At 43.5% G+C, this 19,902-nt stretch overlaps 1 protein-coding gene across 1 annotated transcript in view; it reads left to right on the forward strand.

The window, feature by feature from the left end:
• Positions 1-19,902, forward strand: part of LOC114444161 (carboxyl-terminal PDZ ligand of neuronal nitric oxide synthase protein) — a 34,377-nt gene that overhangs the window by 12,482 nt on the left and 1,993 nt on the right. Inside the window, exons 3-10 of the mRNA XM_028418582.1 lie at positions 4,560-4,652; positions 4,756-4,814; positions 5,594-5,702; positions 6,113-6,254; positions 6,740-6,903; positions 9,042-9,203; positions 9,954-10,158; positions 11,239-11,560. Of these exons, the coding sequence (XP_028274383.1) occupies positions 4,560-4,652; positions 4,756-4,814; positions 5,594-5,702; positions 6,113-6,254; positions 6,740-6,903; positions 9,042-9,203; positions 9,954-10,158; positions 11,239-11,560 (1,256 nt within the window). The remainder of the gene's footprint in view (positions 1-4,559; positions 4,653-4,755; positions 4,815-5,593; positions 5,703-6,112; positions 6,255-6,739; positions 6,904-9,041; positions 9,204-9,953; positions 10,159-11,238; positions 11,561-19,902) is intronic.

Here is a 19,902-nt window from a genome sequence, read left to right on the forward strand (position 1 = left end):
ACACACGTGTTTTTTCACAATAAACAATCTCCCCCCACTTTCTGAACTAGGCCAAGGTCGTCATCGCTGGCTACTGTCGAGGTAATTGCTTCCTCATACACACTCCTGCTGACTAATGATGAGATGTGCCAGTTCCCTCTGGAGGGTTCGGGCATCTCTGCCATCATGGGAGTCACTCTGTCCTCCCTATCTGGCCACGATGAGGCCGCGAGGCTCGTCTGAAAATACACATCGGTGATGATCACAGCAGTGATTAAAACCTTTTTGTTTAGAGTTGTACAAAGCAGCCGCTCGAGTGATCTCCTTCTTTAAATAAATTTACTAACTTTATTTCCGATCGTTTCTCAGCACTTTGATTTCCAAGAAGTCTGTTTTAAATGGCAGGCTGTTGGGCAGCTGTTGCGTTTCTCGGCTCCCAACAGTCATCTCTTTGTACACTGAGCAGGGAGGAAAAAAAAGCAGCAGAATTCCTTGGAACTCCCCAAATCCTGGGAATTACAATGAAGGGGTTGCTAGGTTGCAATCTATAGAGCCTATTGTGGGCTCCTGTATGGATTCAACGGTACAACAGAGAGCATCAATGACCCCCAATGCACCCCACATTCCACTGCTTTTCAGGATTGTTGGAAAGGACCGGGGGCTCCTCTGAATTTCCCATTCAACAGCTTGGTTTGCTAAACCTAAATCCTGCTTTATTTATGCATTCTAAAAATAAAACCAATGTGTTTTTTCCAACTTTAGCTGGAGGAGCTAGCTGCAGGACTCAGAGCTTTTTACTGCAGGCTTTTTGTTTACAGTATCTGCTGGATAATTATTTCCAGGTAAAGACTGGGAGCTTGGCTTCTTGACCTGCAGTCTCTCTTAAATAAAAGATGTCAGATTGATCTTGTTTTAAGTCTCAAAGGGTCTAAGACCTACTTTCACCTGCAAGTGTTGGTCCAACAGAATGGAACGGACTAGTAATTGGACTAAGAATCTTATTGTAAAATGATTCATTCATGAATCAGTAGTCATTGTTCAGCAGAAAGTTTCAGTTTCTGTCACTTTGGAACAATTTGACAGGTGTGCATCTCAGCGTCTGGATGGTCTACACTGACCATAATAGATGTGCATTGCTGCAGCTGTGTACACTGACTGGGTTCTTCTTCTTGCTGTTGGAAGTGTCAACAATTTGTAAATTGTAGGCAACATCTAGAGTCTTCTGAAAAGCAATGACATCACTGGTGATAAGATAAAGAAACTTTGTCATATATTTTTAAAGAATTAAGCGCATGAAGCTTCCACCATGTAGACTGTCCAGTGATCTGGACAGTGTCACCCTCAGCTGACTTCCTGCAATAAAAAGTGATTCTGATTTATTCATGCTACAAAAAGAAAGCGCTCTCAAACCATCACAAAGGATTCTATTGTCTTGGCCTGCTCAGATATCACTAATAAAAAGTGAATGGCCTCTTGTCCTCATCCAGTTTGTTCTTGTAAAATGTTTGTCTCGGCTCAAAAGCAGCTACCCCCAAAATTAACAGCACTGGGCTCAGACATGCTACAGAAGCCACCTCTGTCTCCCTTCATTTGGTGCACATAGCAACAGCCGTCACTGTTCTGTCTGACACTTTCATAATAGATTGCAGAGAAGAACGCTGACTGAAATTTGTTCCGCTGTCTGGGAAGACTGATGAGTCTGACGGCCTAAATGCACACATCCAGGCTGAGAGAGGTTTGAAATGAATGCTCTCGGTCTGTTTGCTTTAAGCCGGTACGTGGCTGCAGCACTGCAGCGCTCACCCACAGCCTTGTAAGAAGATCTTTGAAGAGAGCGTTTCAGAACTTAAAGCTCATGTCCTCTGCATGTCTGTTCAATCCACATATTAGTCATACACTTTTTATCGCAACTCATGCATTATTCCTCAGATCCGTCTTCCTAAATGTCTCAAACATGATCCAGAAAGTTTCAGAATGCGTAATGGCAGGCTAAAGCTCGTCCCAGGAACTGAAAGTTTTCTAACCTGACATGCTGCGTTTAGAGGAACCTGTGCTGTGAGCTTTTAATTGTTTGTCCCACTGTTGATAACAGGAAAACCAAAACAATACAAGTGCATTAAAATGCTAAATATTTCAAAACACTTTGCACTCAAGAAAATATAAAAATTTCATACTTTGGATGAAGTTGCAAAATCCCACTTTGCCTCAGCAGAATGCTGGCATAAGCTGAATTATATAAGAGCTGGGTGAGTGTTCTGACACCGTTGGGCAGTAAGTAAAGATGGTTAGATGGCCTGAATATGCAGGTGTGTGTCAGTGTGTTATCTAGAGTCTGTATAAAAGTGATATTAGTGTCATCTGTGATCTGATGCCTCCAGCTGTCTTCTCCAGGCTCCATTAATATGGTAGCATTTGTTTGATGTATGACGTATTTAGATGGATACGTTGCCTGCTGCCAGTCTTGGGAGTTTGCTAAAGCTCATGTGAACAAGCCAGAGGGCTGCTGGGAACATATTTTGTGGAAATATGATGATGAAATCAGAAGCCCTTATTAAACATGGCGGCGGTAGTATCATGTGTTCAGGCCTGTTTTGCTGCATCTGAACCAGTTTGATTGGGTTCTCTTTATCTACTTTTTGGACTTTACTGTGAAAATCCGCTGATGTTTTGGATCATATTGATACAGAAATATTCTGAAGGGTTCACAAACTTTCAAGCAGTGTTTTATGTGGCATGGACGGATGCTCCGTCTCAGATTAATGTTGCCATCAAGGCTGAAAAAATCCTCCTCCTGTTTAGTCGCCTTTCTTTCAATTACCTCCTCTCATATAAGCAAATCGTGCCATATTCTCAATGACAAAGGCTTTCATGGGGATCAGGAGCATGCAGTAGATACAAATGAATTTCAGCACCTGTTTTTTGGTTCCACACTCCCCTTTCATCTCACTGCCACATTACTTCTCTTTACAGCTCGTTCATTTTTCCAATTCCTCCTCTTTAACCCAGACGAGTGTCTCTCTCTGTCTGTCTGTCTGTCTCCATGCTGTGTCTCTCCTCTAAAGCTATTCTCTGTTTAATCAGCTCTCTCAGGACTCGGTTCTGTATAATTAGAGACTGAAACTTTAATCACCATGGATCCAGGGCAGGGAGAGAAGGCCGTTTCAAACAGACACAAGCAGGAAATCATCGAGAAAGAAAGGAGAACACGGAAACGGAGTCAGTCAGTCGTGTACAGACAGTGTGGATGGATGTATCGTAGCTCATAATCATATCTGGTTAGATTTGACTTCATAATACTAGGCTAATTGGTCCATGGTGGTGTTATGTTGCATGATTTAAAAGGTCAGGTTGTTGAATAACGACAGCCGCCGTCTCTTCACCTCTCATCTGCTCACCTCTCTCGCCATCCTGTATCTCCCAGCCTAGTTTGTCTACCACAGAAGTTGTGAGCTCATAAAAGATTATTTCAGACTGAGAAGAAAATTCATATTATATACTACATGTTGAATAGAAGGTTTGATATTTTTAATTATATTCAACACTTTTTTTCAGGGTAGTGCTCCCAAAATGTGGATTGATGAGCTTATTTCTTTGGTAGTTGCAGGCTATTGTTTCATTTTTCATCAACACAACACTCCAAAATGTTGAACCATCCATTTTAATGTGGCTTTGTGTAGGCTTCTTTATGAAGCCAACTTAATGGCTCCTAAGTCAAACAGAGTTCTGGGACACGTCTGTGTCCTGGGTGTTCCTCTGTAGGCCTCAGTGTAGCTGGTAGCTAACCAGAGTCGAACTGTGCTTCATGTTTAAAGGGGACGCTGATTCGAGCTGACAGGCCAGACTTGCTAAGTTCTTCAGCAGAGCGCCCGGCCAGCTGACAAGGTGGAAACGTGTTAGTCACTCAGTGTAGTCACAGCTGTTGTGTACCACTCAGCTATCAGACTTTAGACAAGGCCATGTTCTGGACCTTTTACTTAAATGCTGCTGTATAATTAAGCAAGGTGGTTTTCAGTCATTCTGTGTTCACAGTATAATTCAAATGTAAGTGTCGCTGTAATCCAACTTTACTGGAGTTCAGCAAACTTTATCAAACTCTTACTGTGAGCTGCCAAGCTGTGTGTGTGTGTGTTACTCAGCTCTGCCAACAGACAAAATATTTTCTGCATCAATTTATTAATTGATTGTTTTGATAGACATTTACTGCTAATTTCAGCCTTTTGTAAAGGCTAAGATAGCTTATTTTAGCTTTTTCAATCCTGATGTTAAACCATAATCTGTCATGCAATCAGAGAGGTTACCTGTAGGATTACTGTTGTGATCATGTTCCTCTGGTAGTTCAGCTGGCCATTGTCCTAAGCTCTTAAGAGTGTGGAGACAACATAGGATTACAGAAAATAGTTGTCAGAGTGTAGTATGCAATGTTCAACCTGTAGTGACCCTTGTTAGCTTGCAGCTGCTAACTTCGACTTGTTCTGCCCTTTCAAGTCAGCCCCATATATTGTCCGGCCCACATACTCCTAAAGCCTGCCTCTTGGAATACTTAACACTTGTTCTGATGTGCATTTCATTTGCTTTTCTAGTACGAATTCAAGGCCAAGAACATCAAGAAGAAAAAGGTCAGCATTGTGGTGTCTGTGGATGGGGTCAAGGTGATGCTGAGGAAGAAACAGAAGGTACCTCTCAAAGAAAATTACCAACACACAGCATATCAATAATAACAAATAATAAAGGCTTTTTATCTGTGCTTAACAATGATGTTTTGTTTCATACACATAGAGAAAAGAATGGACGTGGGATGAAAGCAAAATGATGATCATGCAAGATCCAATTTACAGGTATACAGCTTCCATTATGAGAGGCCATTTGAGATATGATTTGAGAGTATGATTGAGTTAATGTCAGGGAAAGTATGTCTTAAACATCCTCTCATATTCCTCCTCCACACCCATATGTTCACTTTAATCCCAGTAATTGCAGTGAGCATGCTACAGATGACACATAACATATGCCTCTCAGTGGATGTTTAAGCTCGCTTCAAATGTCCCCACATGTTCTTCACCATGCAGGACTAATGTTCTTTACTGTGCTGTATACGTCAAGTGAAGATATGTTTGTAAAAACAAAAAATAGCATTAATTTGTGCCTCAGCATCAGCGATGTCCGTGCCAAAAGTGTAGCGCCTGTCTGATGTAACTACTAAACAAGCAGCCTTGTGTGCGCTCGGAGACTTCTATGTGTGTTTGTAAATTATGGATAAATGTGTGGGAGGATCTCGTTTAGTGAAACCACACCTCATCAAGGGATTGCGTGTGTTAAATATAATCATCCATGCTTGTGTTTTTGTGTTTGCGAGCGTGTGAGTTTCAGCAGAGGATGGCCAGCGTTTGTTTCACCCGGTTCCCCATGGAGACGTTTTACAGCAGCCGGGCTACAGATGGAGATGAAACCCTGACCCTCTGCCAGTTTACTGTTAGTTCAGGGTTTCTGGCAGGGACAGAGTTAGATGAGGGAGCTTGTTTGTACAACATAATACAAGTATTTTTTTTAAAGGGACTTTACTGTAAAAACTTGTTTAAACACATTTTAATAACCTGAAACTCGTCATGTTTTGCAGGATTTTCTACGTATCTCATGACTCACAAGACTTAAAGATCTTCAGCTACATCGCAAGAGACGGCTCTAGTAATTCCTTCAGATGCAATGTCTTCAAATCAAAGAAGAAGGTACAGTTTGAAGCAGGTCTGATAGCTTTTAATCATACAGGAAAAATGACAATGAACACTGCAGTCAGCAGAGGCTTCTGCAGAGCACATTAAGACTGGGTGTTTGTGTTTTGTGTTTTTTACTTTTATCTTGTTAATTTTCTGATAATGTCAGCTCACAGGACAATTTAGCTCTTAAATTTGTTCTTGGACTCAATTTCCGGGGGCGTATTTAATATTCAGTGGACTCACAGATCCACAGCCTGCAGTCAATACCGAAAAGAGGAGGATTACAGCCCCACGTTTCTTAAGCTTCTACAAGTTAATGCTTTCATGTGTGGTATTGTTATAAATAGTGTTGTTTCTGAACAGACTACACAAAGAGAAGGATCTGATGATCATGATCCTTCTTCTTCTTTTCCCCCCATCAGACGCAGGCCATGCGTATTGTGCGGACGGTGGGGCAGGCCTTTGAGGTGTGCCATAAGCTGAGCCTGCAGCATGCTGAACAGGATGCTGACGGGCAGGCGGATGGAGAGAGCGACAAGTCGACAGAGGAGAACAGCAGCCATGGTGAGGGCAGTTTGATAGACTTATGTCTCATCCACAGTTTTGTGATATTACTCTTTTCTAGTTTCTAGATTTAGAGTGGATGAATACCTGTATGTGCAGATAAGGAAGGGCTGGTCACCAAAGCTGAAACACAAACCTCTTCCCTGCCCGTCTGCAGGTTAATTTCATGCCTATTTAGAGCCTAAGTGGAACCACCAGACCTCACCAGCTCATTAATTTAGAGCAGTGATCAAACAGTGATAGCACACATGTCTGGAATGTAAACTGATTTAAGGAACAACATAGAAGTAATGTAGACCTGAGCGTCCCCTGAATTGTCCAGACGTTTTAGTTACAGGGAAAAGGATTCCTGTGATGGCCACTGTTGCCAGTAATGAGGGTAATCTGCTCGGTGAATGAACAGCCACCAGCCATCAAAGAGCCACTCGTCATTTATTCATAAATTAGTGTGTGCAGTGACGGTCAAAATGTGTGCACCTCTGCAGGTCGTAAGCTGACAGGAGCCGAGCATGAGGAAGAGGATGAGGACGGCAAACCGGGAGGAAGACGGGGAGGAGACGAGCGCGCTTCACTGTGTGAGAAGGCCGTCAGTGAGATTCTGCAGAGCCTGGCCGAGCTGAACGTCGTCAAACCTGGACAGACCATCATGGTGAGATAGTAATGTTAAGGACATTGTATGTGTTACAGAGCAGAGTCGATGCAGAGAGCCACAGAAGTGCTCTGAAAGAAGTAGTAGCTTGAAAGAAGTAGTAGTAGCAGTAGAAGCAGTAACGGTCCAACAAAAAGTTGTCAAGTACATTTTTCTAAAAAAGAAAAAAAAAGCCACTTAGTGAGTCAGTGAGTCAGTGAGAGTGTGACGAACCTTTTTAGGGCACCGAGATATGAGAAAAGAACACTCACCATCATTATCAGTCAATACCAAACGTAGGTAACTGGGCACTATCACTGCCGTTTAGACCTGTTCTGAGTGCACGAGCTGCAACAAACCCTGCATACATGCAGTGTATTGATTAAAAAATCATCATGATGGCTACACTCACTCCGAGGCTTGAAGCCTTCTAACCCCATTTACGCTGCCGCTACATCTTTGTGTGCTCACTGGTCAGTGAAGCAACACTCATTTGTGAGGTCGGCCATCAGAAACGCCTCATTTCGGTGACAGCAGCAGTGCCCTCATTCAGTGGTTGCCGGTTTCTTCAGCTTTGCCTTTGAGGCCACAGGACATTGACTCTGCTGTCTTGATTCATTGCTTTGGCTTTAGTGGTGTTTTGATGCTATTATCTGAGGCACAGTGCTGCCAAATGGCTCACAGAACTAAGCAAGTGCAGCACAAGTGCTTTGTCATCTACTGCAGTACCTGACCAGAACATTGGCTGCAGCTCTCCACGGCTAATAACAGCTTCAATTTGGCAGAAGCTGTAGATACATAACGACCCGGTCACTCTTTCATGAGGTAAAAAACTACATCTTTGTCTGAAATCTGGCAGACTTATTATTGTTTCTACTGTGACAGGGTGAAAGATTCAAACATGCAGGCTTTGGTGTGTCATGATAGTGTTCCTGTGGATTTTCCCTCAGAGCCAGGCTGATGGACACAGTTGTTATCATGCTGCTAAAAGAGAGAGAGCAGGGAAACCTGAATATTCCTGCTGGCATAGTAAGGGGGACACCTAATCCCAAAAACCCAGTCCGTTCCCTTTGATTTCTCAGAACCGCCAACCATAATCCCATTGAGGGGTTCACGAACATCTGCTCTATGGAGATAAGCATGGAGAGAAGAGAGAGAGAGAGAGAGAGAAAGCGAGCGAGGGATTGAAGAAGGAATAATGAGAGGTTTCAGTAATGGAAAGGGAAAATATACTGATGGAGGTGGTGGTGGTGGAATTTGATGTGAGGGTGGAAACAATCACAGAAATGCCTCCAAAACCACCTGAAGGGTTAAATTATCTTTTGTAAGCTTGCTGCTATTTCTGTTAACAATTAAAGCACTACTGTGAACTAAGTGATCCGGCATTAGACATGTTTCAGGCTGGTGTCAGTAGGGTTAGAGAAATCTAAAATAAGATCAGTGTCTAAATAAAAAAATAGAAATAAAAGACCCTCTTTAAAATAAAAAAGGCTCATTTTTTACTTTGGTCCTCATTAAGATGCACTCAGTTTAAGCTGAATCAGCCTCTCTTTGCAGTGTGCCACTTTGCCCTCTAGTGGTGAGATGTCAGCTTTACAATCCTCATTTTGTACAATATTACCAAAAAGGACAATTTCAGGTGTGATTATGCAGACGTGTCATCGACAAACTGGAACCTTACTTCTTGCTGAGTGTTGCTACCTCAGGCTCTGTCTGGCTGCACTGTATATTAGATGAGGTGAAAACTAAAGGAATAAGCTGCTTATGGATGTTTGTGCTACTGGAGATCATCAGGAAAGTCATCTAAAGATGAGGGGAGAGGTACGAGGAGGACGGAAATAGAGGAAAGGAGTTTATGATGGTAATGAGCTTAGAGATTATTCCAGTTCTGGTAGTTAGGAGTGGGTAGTGGGACTCCAGGGGGCTCCAGATCAGAGGGTTACAGTCCTGGTTCCAGGGATTCACAAGACCGGAAAGTTTCTGTCCCACTCCTTCATTAATTGCATTCATGTGGGGTCTAAAAATAGCTCCTATTATGTAGAAAATCTGGCAGCATTGTGGGTTCTGAGGGCCAGCGCCGAAAACCCACTGAGGCAGACTGTTGGAGAATTAACCAGTTGTCGTTCCATCTGTAAAATCTGTTGTGTGTCTGTGGTCAGGATTTTGATGGACGGTCCGTCTTCACTGTGACATCTCAAGGTGTTACTCCCAGCAGCCCTTGCTCCCCGTCTCTCACTCCACTGGCATCGCAGCACTTCCTGCAGCTCCTCCAGCAGCAGCTGCAGCAGCAGCAGCAGCACACACAGGTGGCCGTCGCACAGGTAAGATAATGCTAATTGTTATTAATAGCATTGTTGTTACTTCTTCCACTCCTACTTCTCCCATGGTGATACATAACGACCTGGTCACTCTTTCATGAGGTGAAAAACTACATCTTTGTCTGAAATCTGGCAGACTTATTATTGTTTCTACTGTGACAGGGTGAAAGATTCAAACATGCAGGCTTTGGTGTGTCTGTGGATTTTCCCTCAGAGCCAGGCTGATGGACACAGTTGTTATCATGTTGCTAAAAGAGAGAGAGCAGGGAAACCTGAATATTCCTGCTGGCATAGGCAGGGGGACACCTAATCCCAAAAACCCAGTCCGTTCCCTTTGATTTCTCAGAACCGCCAACCATAATGTTAATAATAGCATTGTTGTTACTTCTTCCACTCCTACTTCTCCCATGGTGCACTGTAACTGTGCATTTGGTGAAGGCATGATTGCATATTTCAGTGCAATCACTGTGAATCTCTTGGTATTTGTTGTCCTGATGCTGTGCCACTAGGGGGCAGCACTAGCACAGGAATGGGTGAAGACTTGGTGCAGGATAATAAAGCACCAACCTAACCTAAGACTAAGTGTCACTCTACAAAGAATGGATGCAAACAGGATTATAAATCCAATTTTGTACACACAAGATCATCAAAAACTCATGTTGTAAGTTTAAGTGTGGCATCAGGAAAACTGTGATAGAATCACTGACGGCCCGTGCTCAAACAAACACACCTTGGCCTTTGTTCCCACTACAGGTGCAGCTGCTGAAAGATCAGATGGCTGCAGAGTCTGCTGCTCGTATGGAGGCTCAGGCCCGCGTCCACCAGCTGCTGCTGCAGAACAGGGACCTGCTGCAGCACCTGGCCCTGCTCGTGCAGCAACTGAAAGAGCTGGAGGCGCGCTCGCCAAAAACAGCTCAGCCGGGGCAGCCACAGCAGGAGCCACAAGCTAATGGACACAGTAAGTGACTAAAAGAGGTGACTGGTAGGAACAGTGTTATGTCTCAGACGTGCTCGTGTCAGGTCAGGTTGCTCCCTTCGTCTGCTGCAGTCCTCTTTGCTGACTCCTCTTTTGGCCTGTGGAGGATGTAGACAGTCACGACACACACACACACGGTGATCCTGCCTGTGAACACTGTCTGTTGTGTTTGATGGGGCAGAGGCTGCCATGTTATGAGTGCTGCTCTGCAACCAGAGTGCACCAAAGCACAGTTTCCTTAGGTAAAAAAAGAGTTAGTTATGCTAACATTATTAGCTTAATTTTATTTTGTTGACCTGGTTAGAGCCACATGAAAGAAGTGCAGAAAAAAACAGGGGTTGTACTGTTCTTCTTCAATATTGCAAACACGTTGGTCCCAATGAGATGCAGGGAAATTGAAAAATGGGGCTTAAAAAAAAAACCAAAGTAAACTTTCATACTGCCATAAAGACTGAGACTGAGAGATATTTTTATTAAAATTATTAATCTGGCAACTCTTAATATTTGAAGTTTCCCTTTGAAAGGATTGTTGTGCTTTTGCATTGGCTCGACAATCACAATCAGACATCAGCCACACGTTATGTTACACACCGCACGCCTCTCTGAAAGTAATTCACGCTGTGCACAGTGGATTTTAAACTGCATTCTGTCAGCATTATCTCCCACTCACAGACTTTGTTCTCTGAGTTTTATTATGCTAATAACCTTCATTTTGGTGCATATACAAACACTTTGTCCCAAAGGAGGATTTTTGGAAGAAGGTTGTGTTTACAGCAGCTAGAATAGGGACGGATCCTGCAAAAAATAATAATGAATTACCACACACACACACACACACATACACACACCACAGATTTGTGTGTCTGTATACATATTGATTATGTGTTTTAAATTGATGCATTGTGAATCATACTTTGCCCTTTTATCTTGCTGGTGTTAGGCTGGCCTGGGTGCTGCTGTGTGTGGCTCTCTGCCAGCTCCTTTTGCCTGTAATGACTTGGGAGGATCTTTGTAAAGATCAACATGCTGGTTGTCCTTATTGTGTTTTCTGTCTTCTTCCAGATGGCCAGCAGTCAACATGCAACACCGTGTCAGCAAAGTCTCTCTCCCTGAATCTGAAGAATCACTACAGTCAGACCCTGGACCAGCTCATCACCTCCACACCCGCATGGCCGCTCCCAACCTCACCCCTCTCCCCCTCCCAGGTGGACTGTGCCGAGTCCTACCTCAACCTTCTCAACCTGGAGAACAGCACCAAGCAGGCGGCTTCGGTCAACAACCTGGACCCATTCATCAGGGCCAATGGCACCGCAGACAACAAGGAGAGCTCCTGCAATGAGATCGTCCCATTCTCTGCCAGAAACTCGGCCAACATGGATGAAAAGTAAGATCCATGTCCTCATGATATTGCACAGAGTTCACGACTACTTGACTGACACATCTGTACATTTAATAAAAAGCTAGTTAACTTAGCATATAGACTAGAGACAGGAGCAAGCTATCAGTGTTGATGGCACTTAAACCTCCATGGAAAAATGTCCAGCTTTACAGTAGAAATAAACACATGCTAAATATCTAGTTCATCCGTTTACATTGCCTAAAATTATACATAATGAAGGATGCGCCTGCTTTATTTGGGAGGATGGAGGCTTCACGGATTGCTAGCTGTCTCCTTCAGGATTGTTTCCAGTCTTTGTGCCGAGCTAAGCTAAGGTATAACTGTATCAAGCTTCTCATCCAAAATCCTGGACAATTTCCAAAACGTTGAGCTGATCCTTTTTGCTGCACACACACACACACACACACCTAATGTGGTACCAGTCGGTTTGTGTTCGGGGTAACCAGGCTACACAGTGACATACACGTCCTGTAGCTTTTAGCGTTATTAGTGGAGAACAGCTCAAGTCAGCAGAAACTGCCTGCAGCTAATGAAAGTGTGACTGTAATCAGGGGATTACAGCGAGCAGGGAAGAAAAGGGTTCGGGTGAGACAAACAAAGAGAGGATCAGGTCTGAGGTTGAAAGAGGGAATCAGAGAGAGAGAGAATGAGATTCAAGAAAAGCACAGAAGCTCCATCAGCTTTAACTTTTAGTGTTTCTGTTTCATGCAATAACTCATTTGGAGAAGCCATTAAAATGTGCATGGAGAGACAGTAAATACAATTATTTCAGGGGAATAATTCATAATGAACATGTTTTGCTTTTCAGGGATGTTTGAGCTTCATTATTTGTTCACATTTTATCACATTTTCACTGCTTTATATTTGACTTTATCTTTGAATCCTCTGGCACACACACAGACTTTACCTTGAGTGCATACATGGAGCCCCAGCATATAATCACTTTTTAATGAGCTTTTAATCTCCATAAAGCCAAAGACCAGTAACGCTATAAAAAACATTTTCTGCATAAGATGTAGAAGCAGGATGAACTCCTGCTGTCTCCTCTCCCTCTCTCTGAAAATAATCCACAGCCAACTCTCAAAGGAGAGCATGTTAATTTCAAAATAGACAAGGAGGAAAAATAAGAAGCTGGAATGGACTCGGTGGAGCATTGTGTGTTTGCCGTGCGTGTGTGTGTGCGCCTGTGGTTTCTGACAGCTACAGACTCCCGGCCAATCCCACCTGAAACTTTACCCTCCTACATATGTCAGAATACTTTTTCTTTTCTCTTTTTTTGTGACATGCTCGGCACGGGAGAGGGAAAACAAAAAGGAAACCTCAGATCTGTGCTGTTAGTGTACATTTCCATCTGAATGTTAGGAGCTCCAGGCTTTAACTCCTCCTTTTTACTCTTTCTTTATTATTATGTAACCACAAGTCAGGTTTCCTCCTGAGCTTCCCTCTCCCACCACACTTTGTATTTTCTGTCTCCGAAGCTGAACAAAGATGAAGTTTACACATTTCCCTCTCCACCAAACCCCCCCCCCCCCCCCCCCCCGTACTTGCCTTTTCTCCTGAATGATATCACCTTATGTGTAACCACAAACTTTAATCCTAAGCTGATACACAAAGGGATTATTATTGTGTGTAATGTTGAGTTGAGTTTATAACGTGGATGACACTTGGGAATTATTGCGATAAGTTAGCTCACTAATCTAGTATTTTATTTTCCATAATATTCCAAACATAGGCACGCAGCCAGGCTAAACTTGGCCTCCATTAAAGTACGTATCTGGCATTGGTTTATCTACATTGGTATATCATGCTAGGGTTTGGATGAATTATATTGGTTATCCACTCGAGAGAGCAATATTATACCACTGTTAGCATGCTAATGTTAGCTGGTGTAGCACATTAAAGGTAGGGTAGGAGATTTTGAAAACTCGGTGAGAGTCAGCCAGATTTTGAAAGTAAACACACGCCCCTTTCTCTCTTAGCTCACCCCGAAGCCACGCCTGTGACTTCGGCCATCATGCACGTACCTCTCTGGTGCGCGCAGAGCAGGAAGAGAGTGACAACCAGCCAATACTCCGCGCAGGTGCACCTCATAGGATTGGCTGATGTTTTTAGCATTTTATAGCTTCCACAGATGATTAATATTCTTCGTTTTAAAGTGAAACTGCCAAACTAATCGGTTGCTATCGGATTGTAAAGAGAAGTTAAACTAATTTAACAAAAAGTGCATCAGAATGAAATCTCCTACCCTACCTTTAAGACATGTGTGAGTGTGACTCCTCATTAGAAGCAACAGAAAAAGACAACTCACTGCTGCTTAGGAACATTATGACTTCCATCTTCTTTGTATTATTCTGTTTCCTCCTGCATCACCTTTGGTGCAGTCAGACTCCCGTGTCTGCCCTTCCTCACCCTCCTCCCCCTCACAGCAGATTTTATTGCTTCCATTTGCTTTTGTTTTCTGGATTTCCCCTGCGGATCAATGTTTACAGCCTGAGTGGCCTGATTTTTATGTCCTGTGAACTAGCAGCCGTCTGTTCTCACCCGGCCTCTCCTCCTCTTGAAACTCCCACAGGTCGAGGCTGGAGTGCCACAACCTCTTCGCTTCACATTATTAATATTAATACAGTTTAGCCTCTAAAGTCACACGTGCCTTCTCCTTCATATCAGTGCACGCTCTACAGCAAGCGCTTCATGATCACAGCATGCTGCGGCTGCACTGAACTCTACAGAGCTTTACACATCGAGCTGGAAAAATCAAAGCAGGATGTTTTAGTGGGCTTAAAAAACACTTTGTGGCCACAAAGTCAGAGGATCACCAGAGTCAGAACAGAACAAAATATCAATCCATGCAAAAGTGTTGAGATATTTCAGTGGCGGACTGACCAAAGATCCCCAGAGCTGTGCTGTGCTGCTAAAAACTACAGCATGCCCACACAGAGCAAGCAGACATATGGTGACCAGCTTATATGTGTGAGTGAGTCACGGCTTCCTCTGGTATGGTATAGACTGCTTTCTCTTCCACTCAGTGTTACACATTGTGTAATCACATTTCCTGACCTGATCTCATGATATTCTCGTTTATTTTGTTTTGTTTAACCGCTTCATCATGGTGTGTGTGTGTGTGTCAGGGCTGCAGCTGCAGATCTCATCGGACCATAATTTAATTGCATTGATGTGATGGGGGTAATGGATGATGTTTCCTGGCGTTTGGGCAGAGCTAGCACTGCCAGCCAGATTTACACACACAGAAATGGATACTGTCGTTTGTGAGGATTAGCTGTGAGATTCATCCGTGGTTTCAGCAGAGAAGGTGAGTCGGTAAGAAGAAGAATCACGGACAGGGAGCTGCTCTTTAATAAAAATTAACAGTGTTGGAAGTTTGCAGGCTCTCACGTTCATCCACCTACACTTTAACATCCCACACAGACGCAGCACGCGTCTTCCTTTGTCATTTCAGTACAAAAGGAAGACACTTTTATAAATCCCCCCTCTCTCAGTTAAACCTCCTACATTGTGTTTTTTGTCACATCTTCTTGGAGGCACAGAGGTTTTACTGACTCCTCATCTTCCCCTTTTGATCTGCATTTTTTTTTCTTTGTTCCTTGTTTATTGAGCGTTGAAGAAAATCATCCCGCTGTGCTTATGAGTCATATGTACTTCAGACACCGCGGGGAGATTGACGTTTAAATTTCTAAAGCAACCTTCTTGCCTCTCTGATCTCTCTATTGATTTTCATGTGACATTTAATTCTCCCCAAGAAAACACATTTCCCCGGAGTGAGTAACCTGACGCACATCGCTCAGTGTTAGAAAAGTGAATCCTTTAATGAACTTCCTGCTGATTTCAGACTTATCTCTTGATGTTCAGGCAGCAGCTGCTTTGGATTTGTTTCAGTGGCAGCAGTGGTAACAGCGGCATGGTGCTGCACAGGGTGACGTCTCTGCTGTTTGTGGACAGTGTCGTCCTTCTGGTGCTCCCAGAGACCTTCAGTGTTCCATTTGGTAATATCCACACATGTGAATCTATCCCAGCTGGAGGAGTTTAGGTATCTCAGCGTCTTTTTCATGAGTGACTGAAAGCTCCAGTGCTCCTCCACACTGACAGCCGCATTTAGGTGGTGGAGTCTCTGTAGGGATTATATCTCCCTGTTTATTGTGCATCGACCCTGATGGGCTCAGCACTGAGTAGAATGGAGGGATGAGAGCACATTGCACTAAATTCTAATAACCTGTTGAGCTAGCAAAAGCAGTCTTGCCATCTTCTTCTTCTTCCACCTGGGTCTTCCTGTGGGAGTGGACAAGGTGCATGGAGAGTGTGGGAGGAGCTGTTGCAGACATGTCTGGTTTCAGAGTCCTGTTTACTTTCCCTATAGACAATATAACATGAGTCACAGTTGCAGTAACATTGCTAGCTTAATATCGCCAGTGTATGTAAAAATGTTAGTTAACTACATCTTACAAGGTGCCTACAGAATTTAATCTCCACCCATCATGTTTCTGTATCCGGCTGCATGTACTACACTCTCATATTAAGATATTTTCTTTAGGGTGCTTTGTTTGAGGTGATGTGTCAAAGTTTAATTACTTCTGTGGTAATTAAATTCAGCATTGCATTACTTTTCTCCAGAGAGCCATCTGGCAGTGATTATTAAAGTCAGACTTTCTGCCTAAAACTCCACCCTTGTCCTTTTACATAAAGCAAGAATGAAGGCTGCCCAAGAGACCTGTTTAATGTGTGAGTCAGAAATTACTCTGAGGTTCATCACAGTTATTTTATAGGCTAGAATAATACCACCCAGAGTAACTAATAGTCAGCTGGTCAGTTCCTAAGGTGTTTAGGACCCAAAACAAAGTGACCAGAATGGATCCAAACACACAACCATGGAGGAAACACCATTAACATGAGAAACATTGATAAATAGAATTTAAACCAGCCTATAGCACTGTCCATTTAATCTGCATTAAATACATCAAATTAATTATAGAATGTGTTTTGACCACTTAACTTTAAAATCAAAGAATTTAGAATTTTCTTCTTCTCTGATTTGCACCTCCACAGCTCTGTCTCCATGGCAACTGCAGCCTAAGACTCCTGATTATGGTTGTATTCACCAATTCACAGTGATTGAGCGTTATTATTCTGTTCAGGAAAATTATTAAATAACTTAAACGCAGTACTTCCCAGCCCTTCATAACTACTCTCTTATCAGCTGATGTGAATGGATGCTGCTGCTGCTGAAGGTGCCAAAGTTGTAGATGTTCAAATCCAGCATGTAAATTTAAAGTGAGCCCACATTCCATCAGTCTTTCTGCCTTGCATGGCTGCCTGCCTCTTTGTAGTCTAACTGTTGCCTCTCTTTGGTACAGGTGTGAGGACCCACTTCTCCTCGTCCTCTTCCTCATTTAACCACCCCTCATTTGATACCAGCAGCTCAGTCTGTCACTCTGCTCAAACAAACCCCACAGCTCATGCCTTTCATCGTCCCGTCCCCATCCCTGCCCTTCTCATCGTTTGCTGCACCAGCCTGCCTCTCCCTGGGAGCCTGGGGAGCTCTCTGCCACTGCCTAAGCCCCCTTCCTCTCCTCTTACTCCTCCTCTTCTCCTCCTTTCTGCCCCTTCTTCCTCTCTCTGTGTGAGTATTACTCATGATAACCAGCATGTGGAGCCGTGGTGTGTGTGTTTGTGTGGCACAAGCATGGGACTGGGCATGTGGTAGATGAACAGTGTGGGTGTTAGTGGGCTCGTGTGTAGGCCTCACCAGTGATTCCTCTGCTAATGACTGCATAATAACCACCATTTACATGCGGATGTGCTTCTGCAAATTAAGAACCGCATTTGCATTGAGGTAATCAGGGAGTCAGAGGTTTTGTGTACGACACTCTGTCTCCAAGCCTTCGTCTTGTTGTCAGAACGTCTTTCTGACAAAGTGGAATTCGATTTTCTTTGTGTGTGTGTTTGGTCACATGCATGTTTTGCTTTACTGAATCAACCAGATGGAGAATGTGATGAGTCCATCCTCAGGCGTACAGCACCACAGGTCTCACATATTGTTCTGCTACATGTTTGACCAGCAGCCAGAGGAAAAAAGAGACGCATACAGAAAAAGACACTTTTGAACTTGTGGCTGGCACCAGCTGACAATAAATAAATAAAAACTTATGGGAACCCTGCATCTGCTCAGAACAGGCTCACAGACAAATGAGAAAGTGAGTGATCGTTCTTCTGATCATTCTTTTTTTTTATTATAAGATGTCAAAGGTTGCCATCCACTATTTAATGCACCAAATTAGAAAAAGCTACTTTTATTCTATGCTGAAATTAAACCAGTGGCTGATTCAGTTTGTGTAAACGGTCATTAAATGGTATTTTGTGCTAAGCTAACCATCTTTGGTGTGAGAGCTTTTGTGCACCGTGAGCCATGACACTGTCAGAAGCGAGTCGACACTTTTGCTGCTTCACTGTCTCAGGTCGCTGTCTGTCGTCGTTGTTGTTGTTGTTGCCACGACCACACTGCTTGCGTAACTGTAATATAGCATGCATTCCATATTTTTACAGACGTACGTTACGACTTTCGCTAACTTGTTTCATGTCCTAGATTTTTCATGAACCTTTATGATGCTAGCTAGTGATGTTATCCTGGGCTGCTGTGAGTGTTGAAGCAGGCAGCATCCGCCTCTTATTCAAGGTGCTCGCACCCAAATTATGCGTAAATGGGAGATTATAGGGATTGCCTTGCTTTTGGTGTCAACCCCTAGAGGCTGCGGGTTGAACTGCACTTTTACATGGGCTTCATGGGCATTCTCTGACCCAGAAGGTTGCCATTCGATTTTCAGCTTTGCATTTTACATCAGTGATGCCTGTGTATGATGTCAGATTCTTTCTATGTATTGCACTCTTGCAACCAGATTTACTTTTCGAAATCCTTCTACCTGACCTATTATTTTAGTGCATTAAATTAGATGGAGGAGGAGAGGCACACCAGCAGCTAAGGTGTAGGTAGGCTGAATGTACACAGAAACAATGATTCAGTAATACAAAGAGACAGAGAATAATGGAAAGGAAAAAACACACAGTAGAGGGAGATAGGGCAGCGAAGCAGAGAGGGGTGTCAATGTGACAGAGAAAAGGAGGAGGGGGAGGAAAAGCAGCCTGCTCCTTCATCCAGCTGCAATCATCTCAGCAGCACACACAGAAATAAACAGTGCAGAATAAAACATTTAATTATGCTGTTTGTTTTGATAACCCACAAGACGGCATGTATCCCCGGAGGGAGTGTTGAGAAAAACTGAAGCGGTAAGGAGGAGAAACATTTGAGCTGGATTTCCTCAAAAAAGGTCAAACACCAACAAGAAGAGGGCTAATGTATTTGTCAAAACATACCTTTAGGAAGGCCAGTGTATGGGTTTAATGTAGATTTCTGCTGGGAGCTGGTTGCTGCCCTCAGAGGCATCAGATGATAGTCAAAGCGTTTCTTAGACTGAGTGTGCTGCTTAAGGAAAAGTCAAAGGCTCCATCCTCTGTGATTCTCTAAACCAACTTCCATGGCAATCCATCCAGGTGTTGTTCTGACCAATCGATCAGTTACATCAGCATACCATGAGTCACCACAGTTGGCAAATAAAAACTAATGATGTCTCTTGTGGCGTTGGAGTCTGTTGGAGTTCAGCTTGACTTTTACCCCTCCATCCACGTGTGTGTGTGTGTGTGTTACTCCTTTTGTCAGTTTTGGGAAATAGTGGATAATTATCTCTGGATGTTTTCCTCACCATTACGAGTCTGTCATTACTGTTAGCTGTCGTCCTTGTGCAGAAGCAGAGACGGTAAATACATCATTAAGTCACATAAGTTCATTACTCAGAGCAGGATCCAACCCTGGACCGGATTTTTATAGGGGAATGAAGTTAGCCGCCACCGGGAGGAGTCAGGGAGGAAGTGAGGTTTGTTATCGGCTGTGTGTCAGGAGTCATTTTCCAACAGAATGACTGTAATTGGGTGTGGTTGGGTGCACTGGTGCTTGTCATCACGGCTTTGCTGTGGTGAAATCAGAGACTGCATTGTAGCTATTTCTGGTGTGTATGACAAGGGAAAGCCTGCAGCTCTTTCCTCGCTCCCTTACCCTCCTCTCCCCCGGTCTCTGGCTCTCTGTCTTCTCCTGTCCCTCTGTTTTCTCAACGGGGAGCTGTGGGATGTAGATAAGTTCCTAGACAGCCAAAACAACAAGGGGGGCTGGAGAAAAAGAGAGCGTCACTGTCTTGTGTAGTAACAGCTTACGTCACAGTGTACTCAGGTTAATGGAGTGTAATGTGACTGATGGAGTAAAACTGGCT

This window comes from Parambassis ranga, chromosome 12 (assembly GCF_900634625.1).
Source record: "Parambassis ranga chromosome 12, fParRan2.1, whole genome shotgun sequence".
NCBI classification, from domain to species: Eukaryota; Metazoa; Chordata; class Actinopteri; family Ambassidae; genus Parambassis; species Parambassis ranga.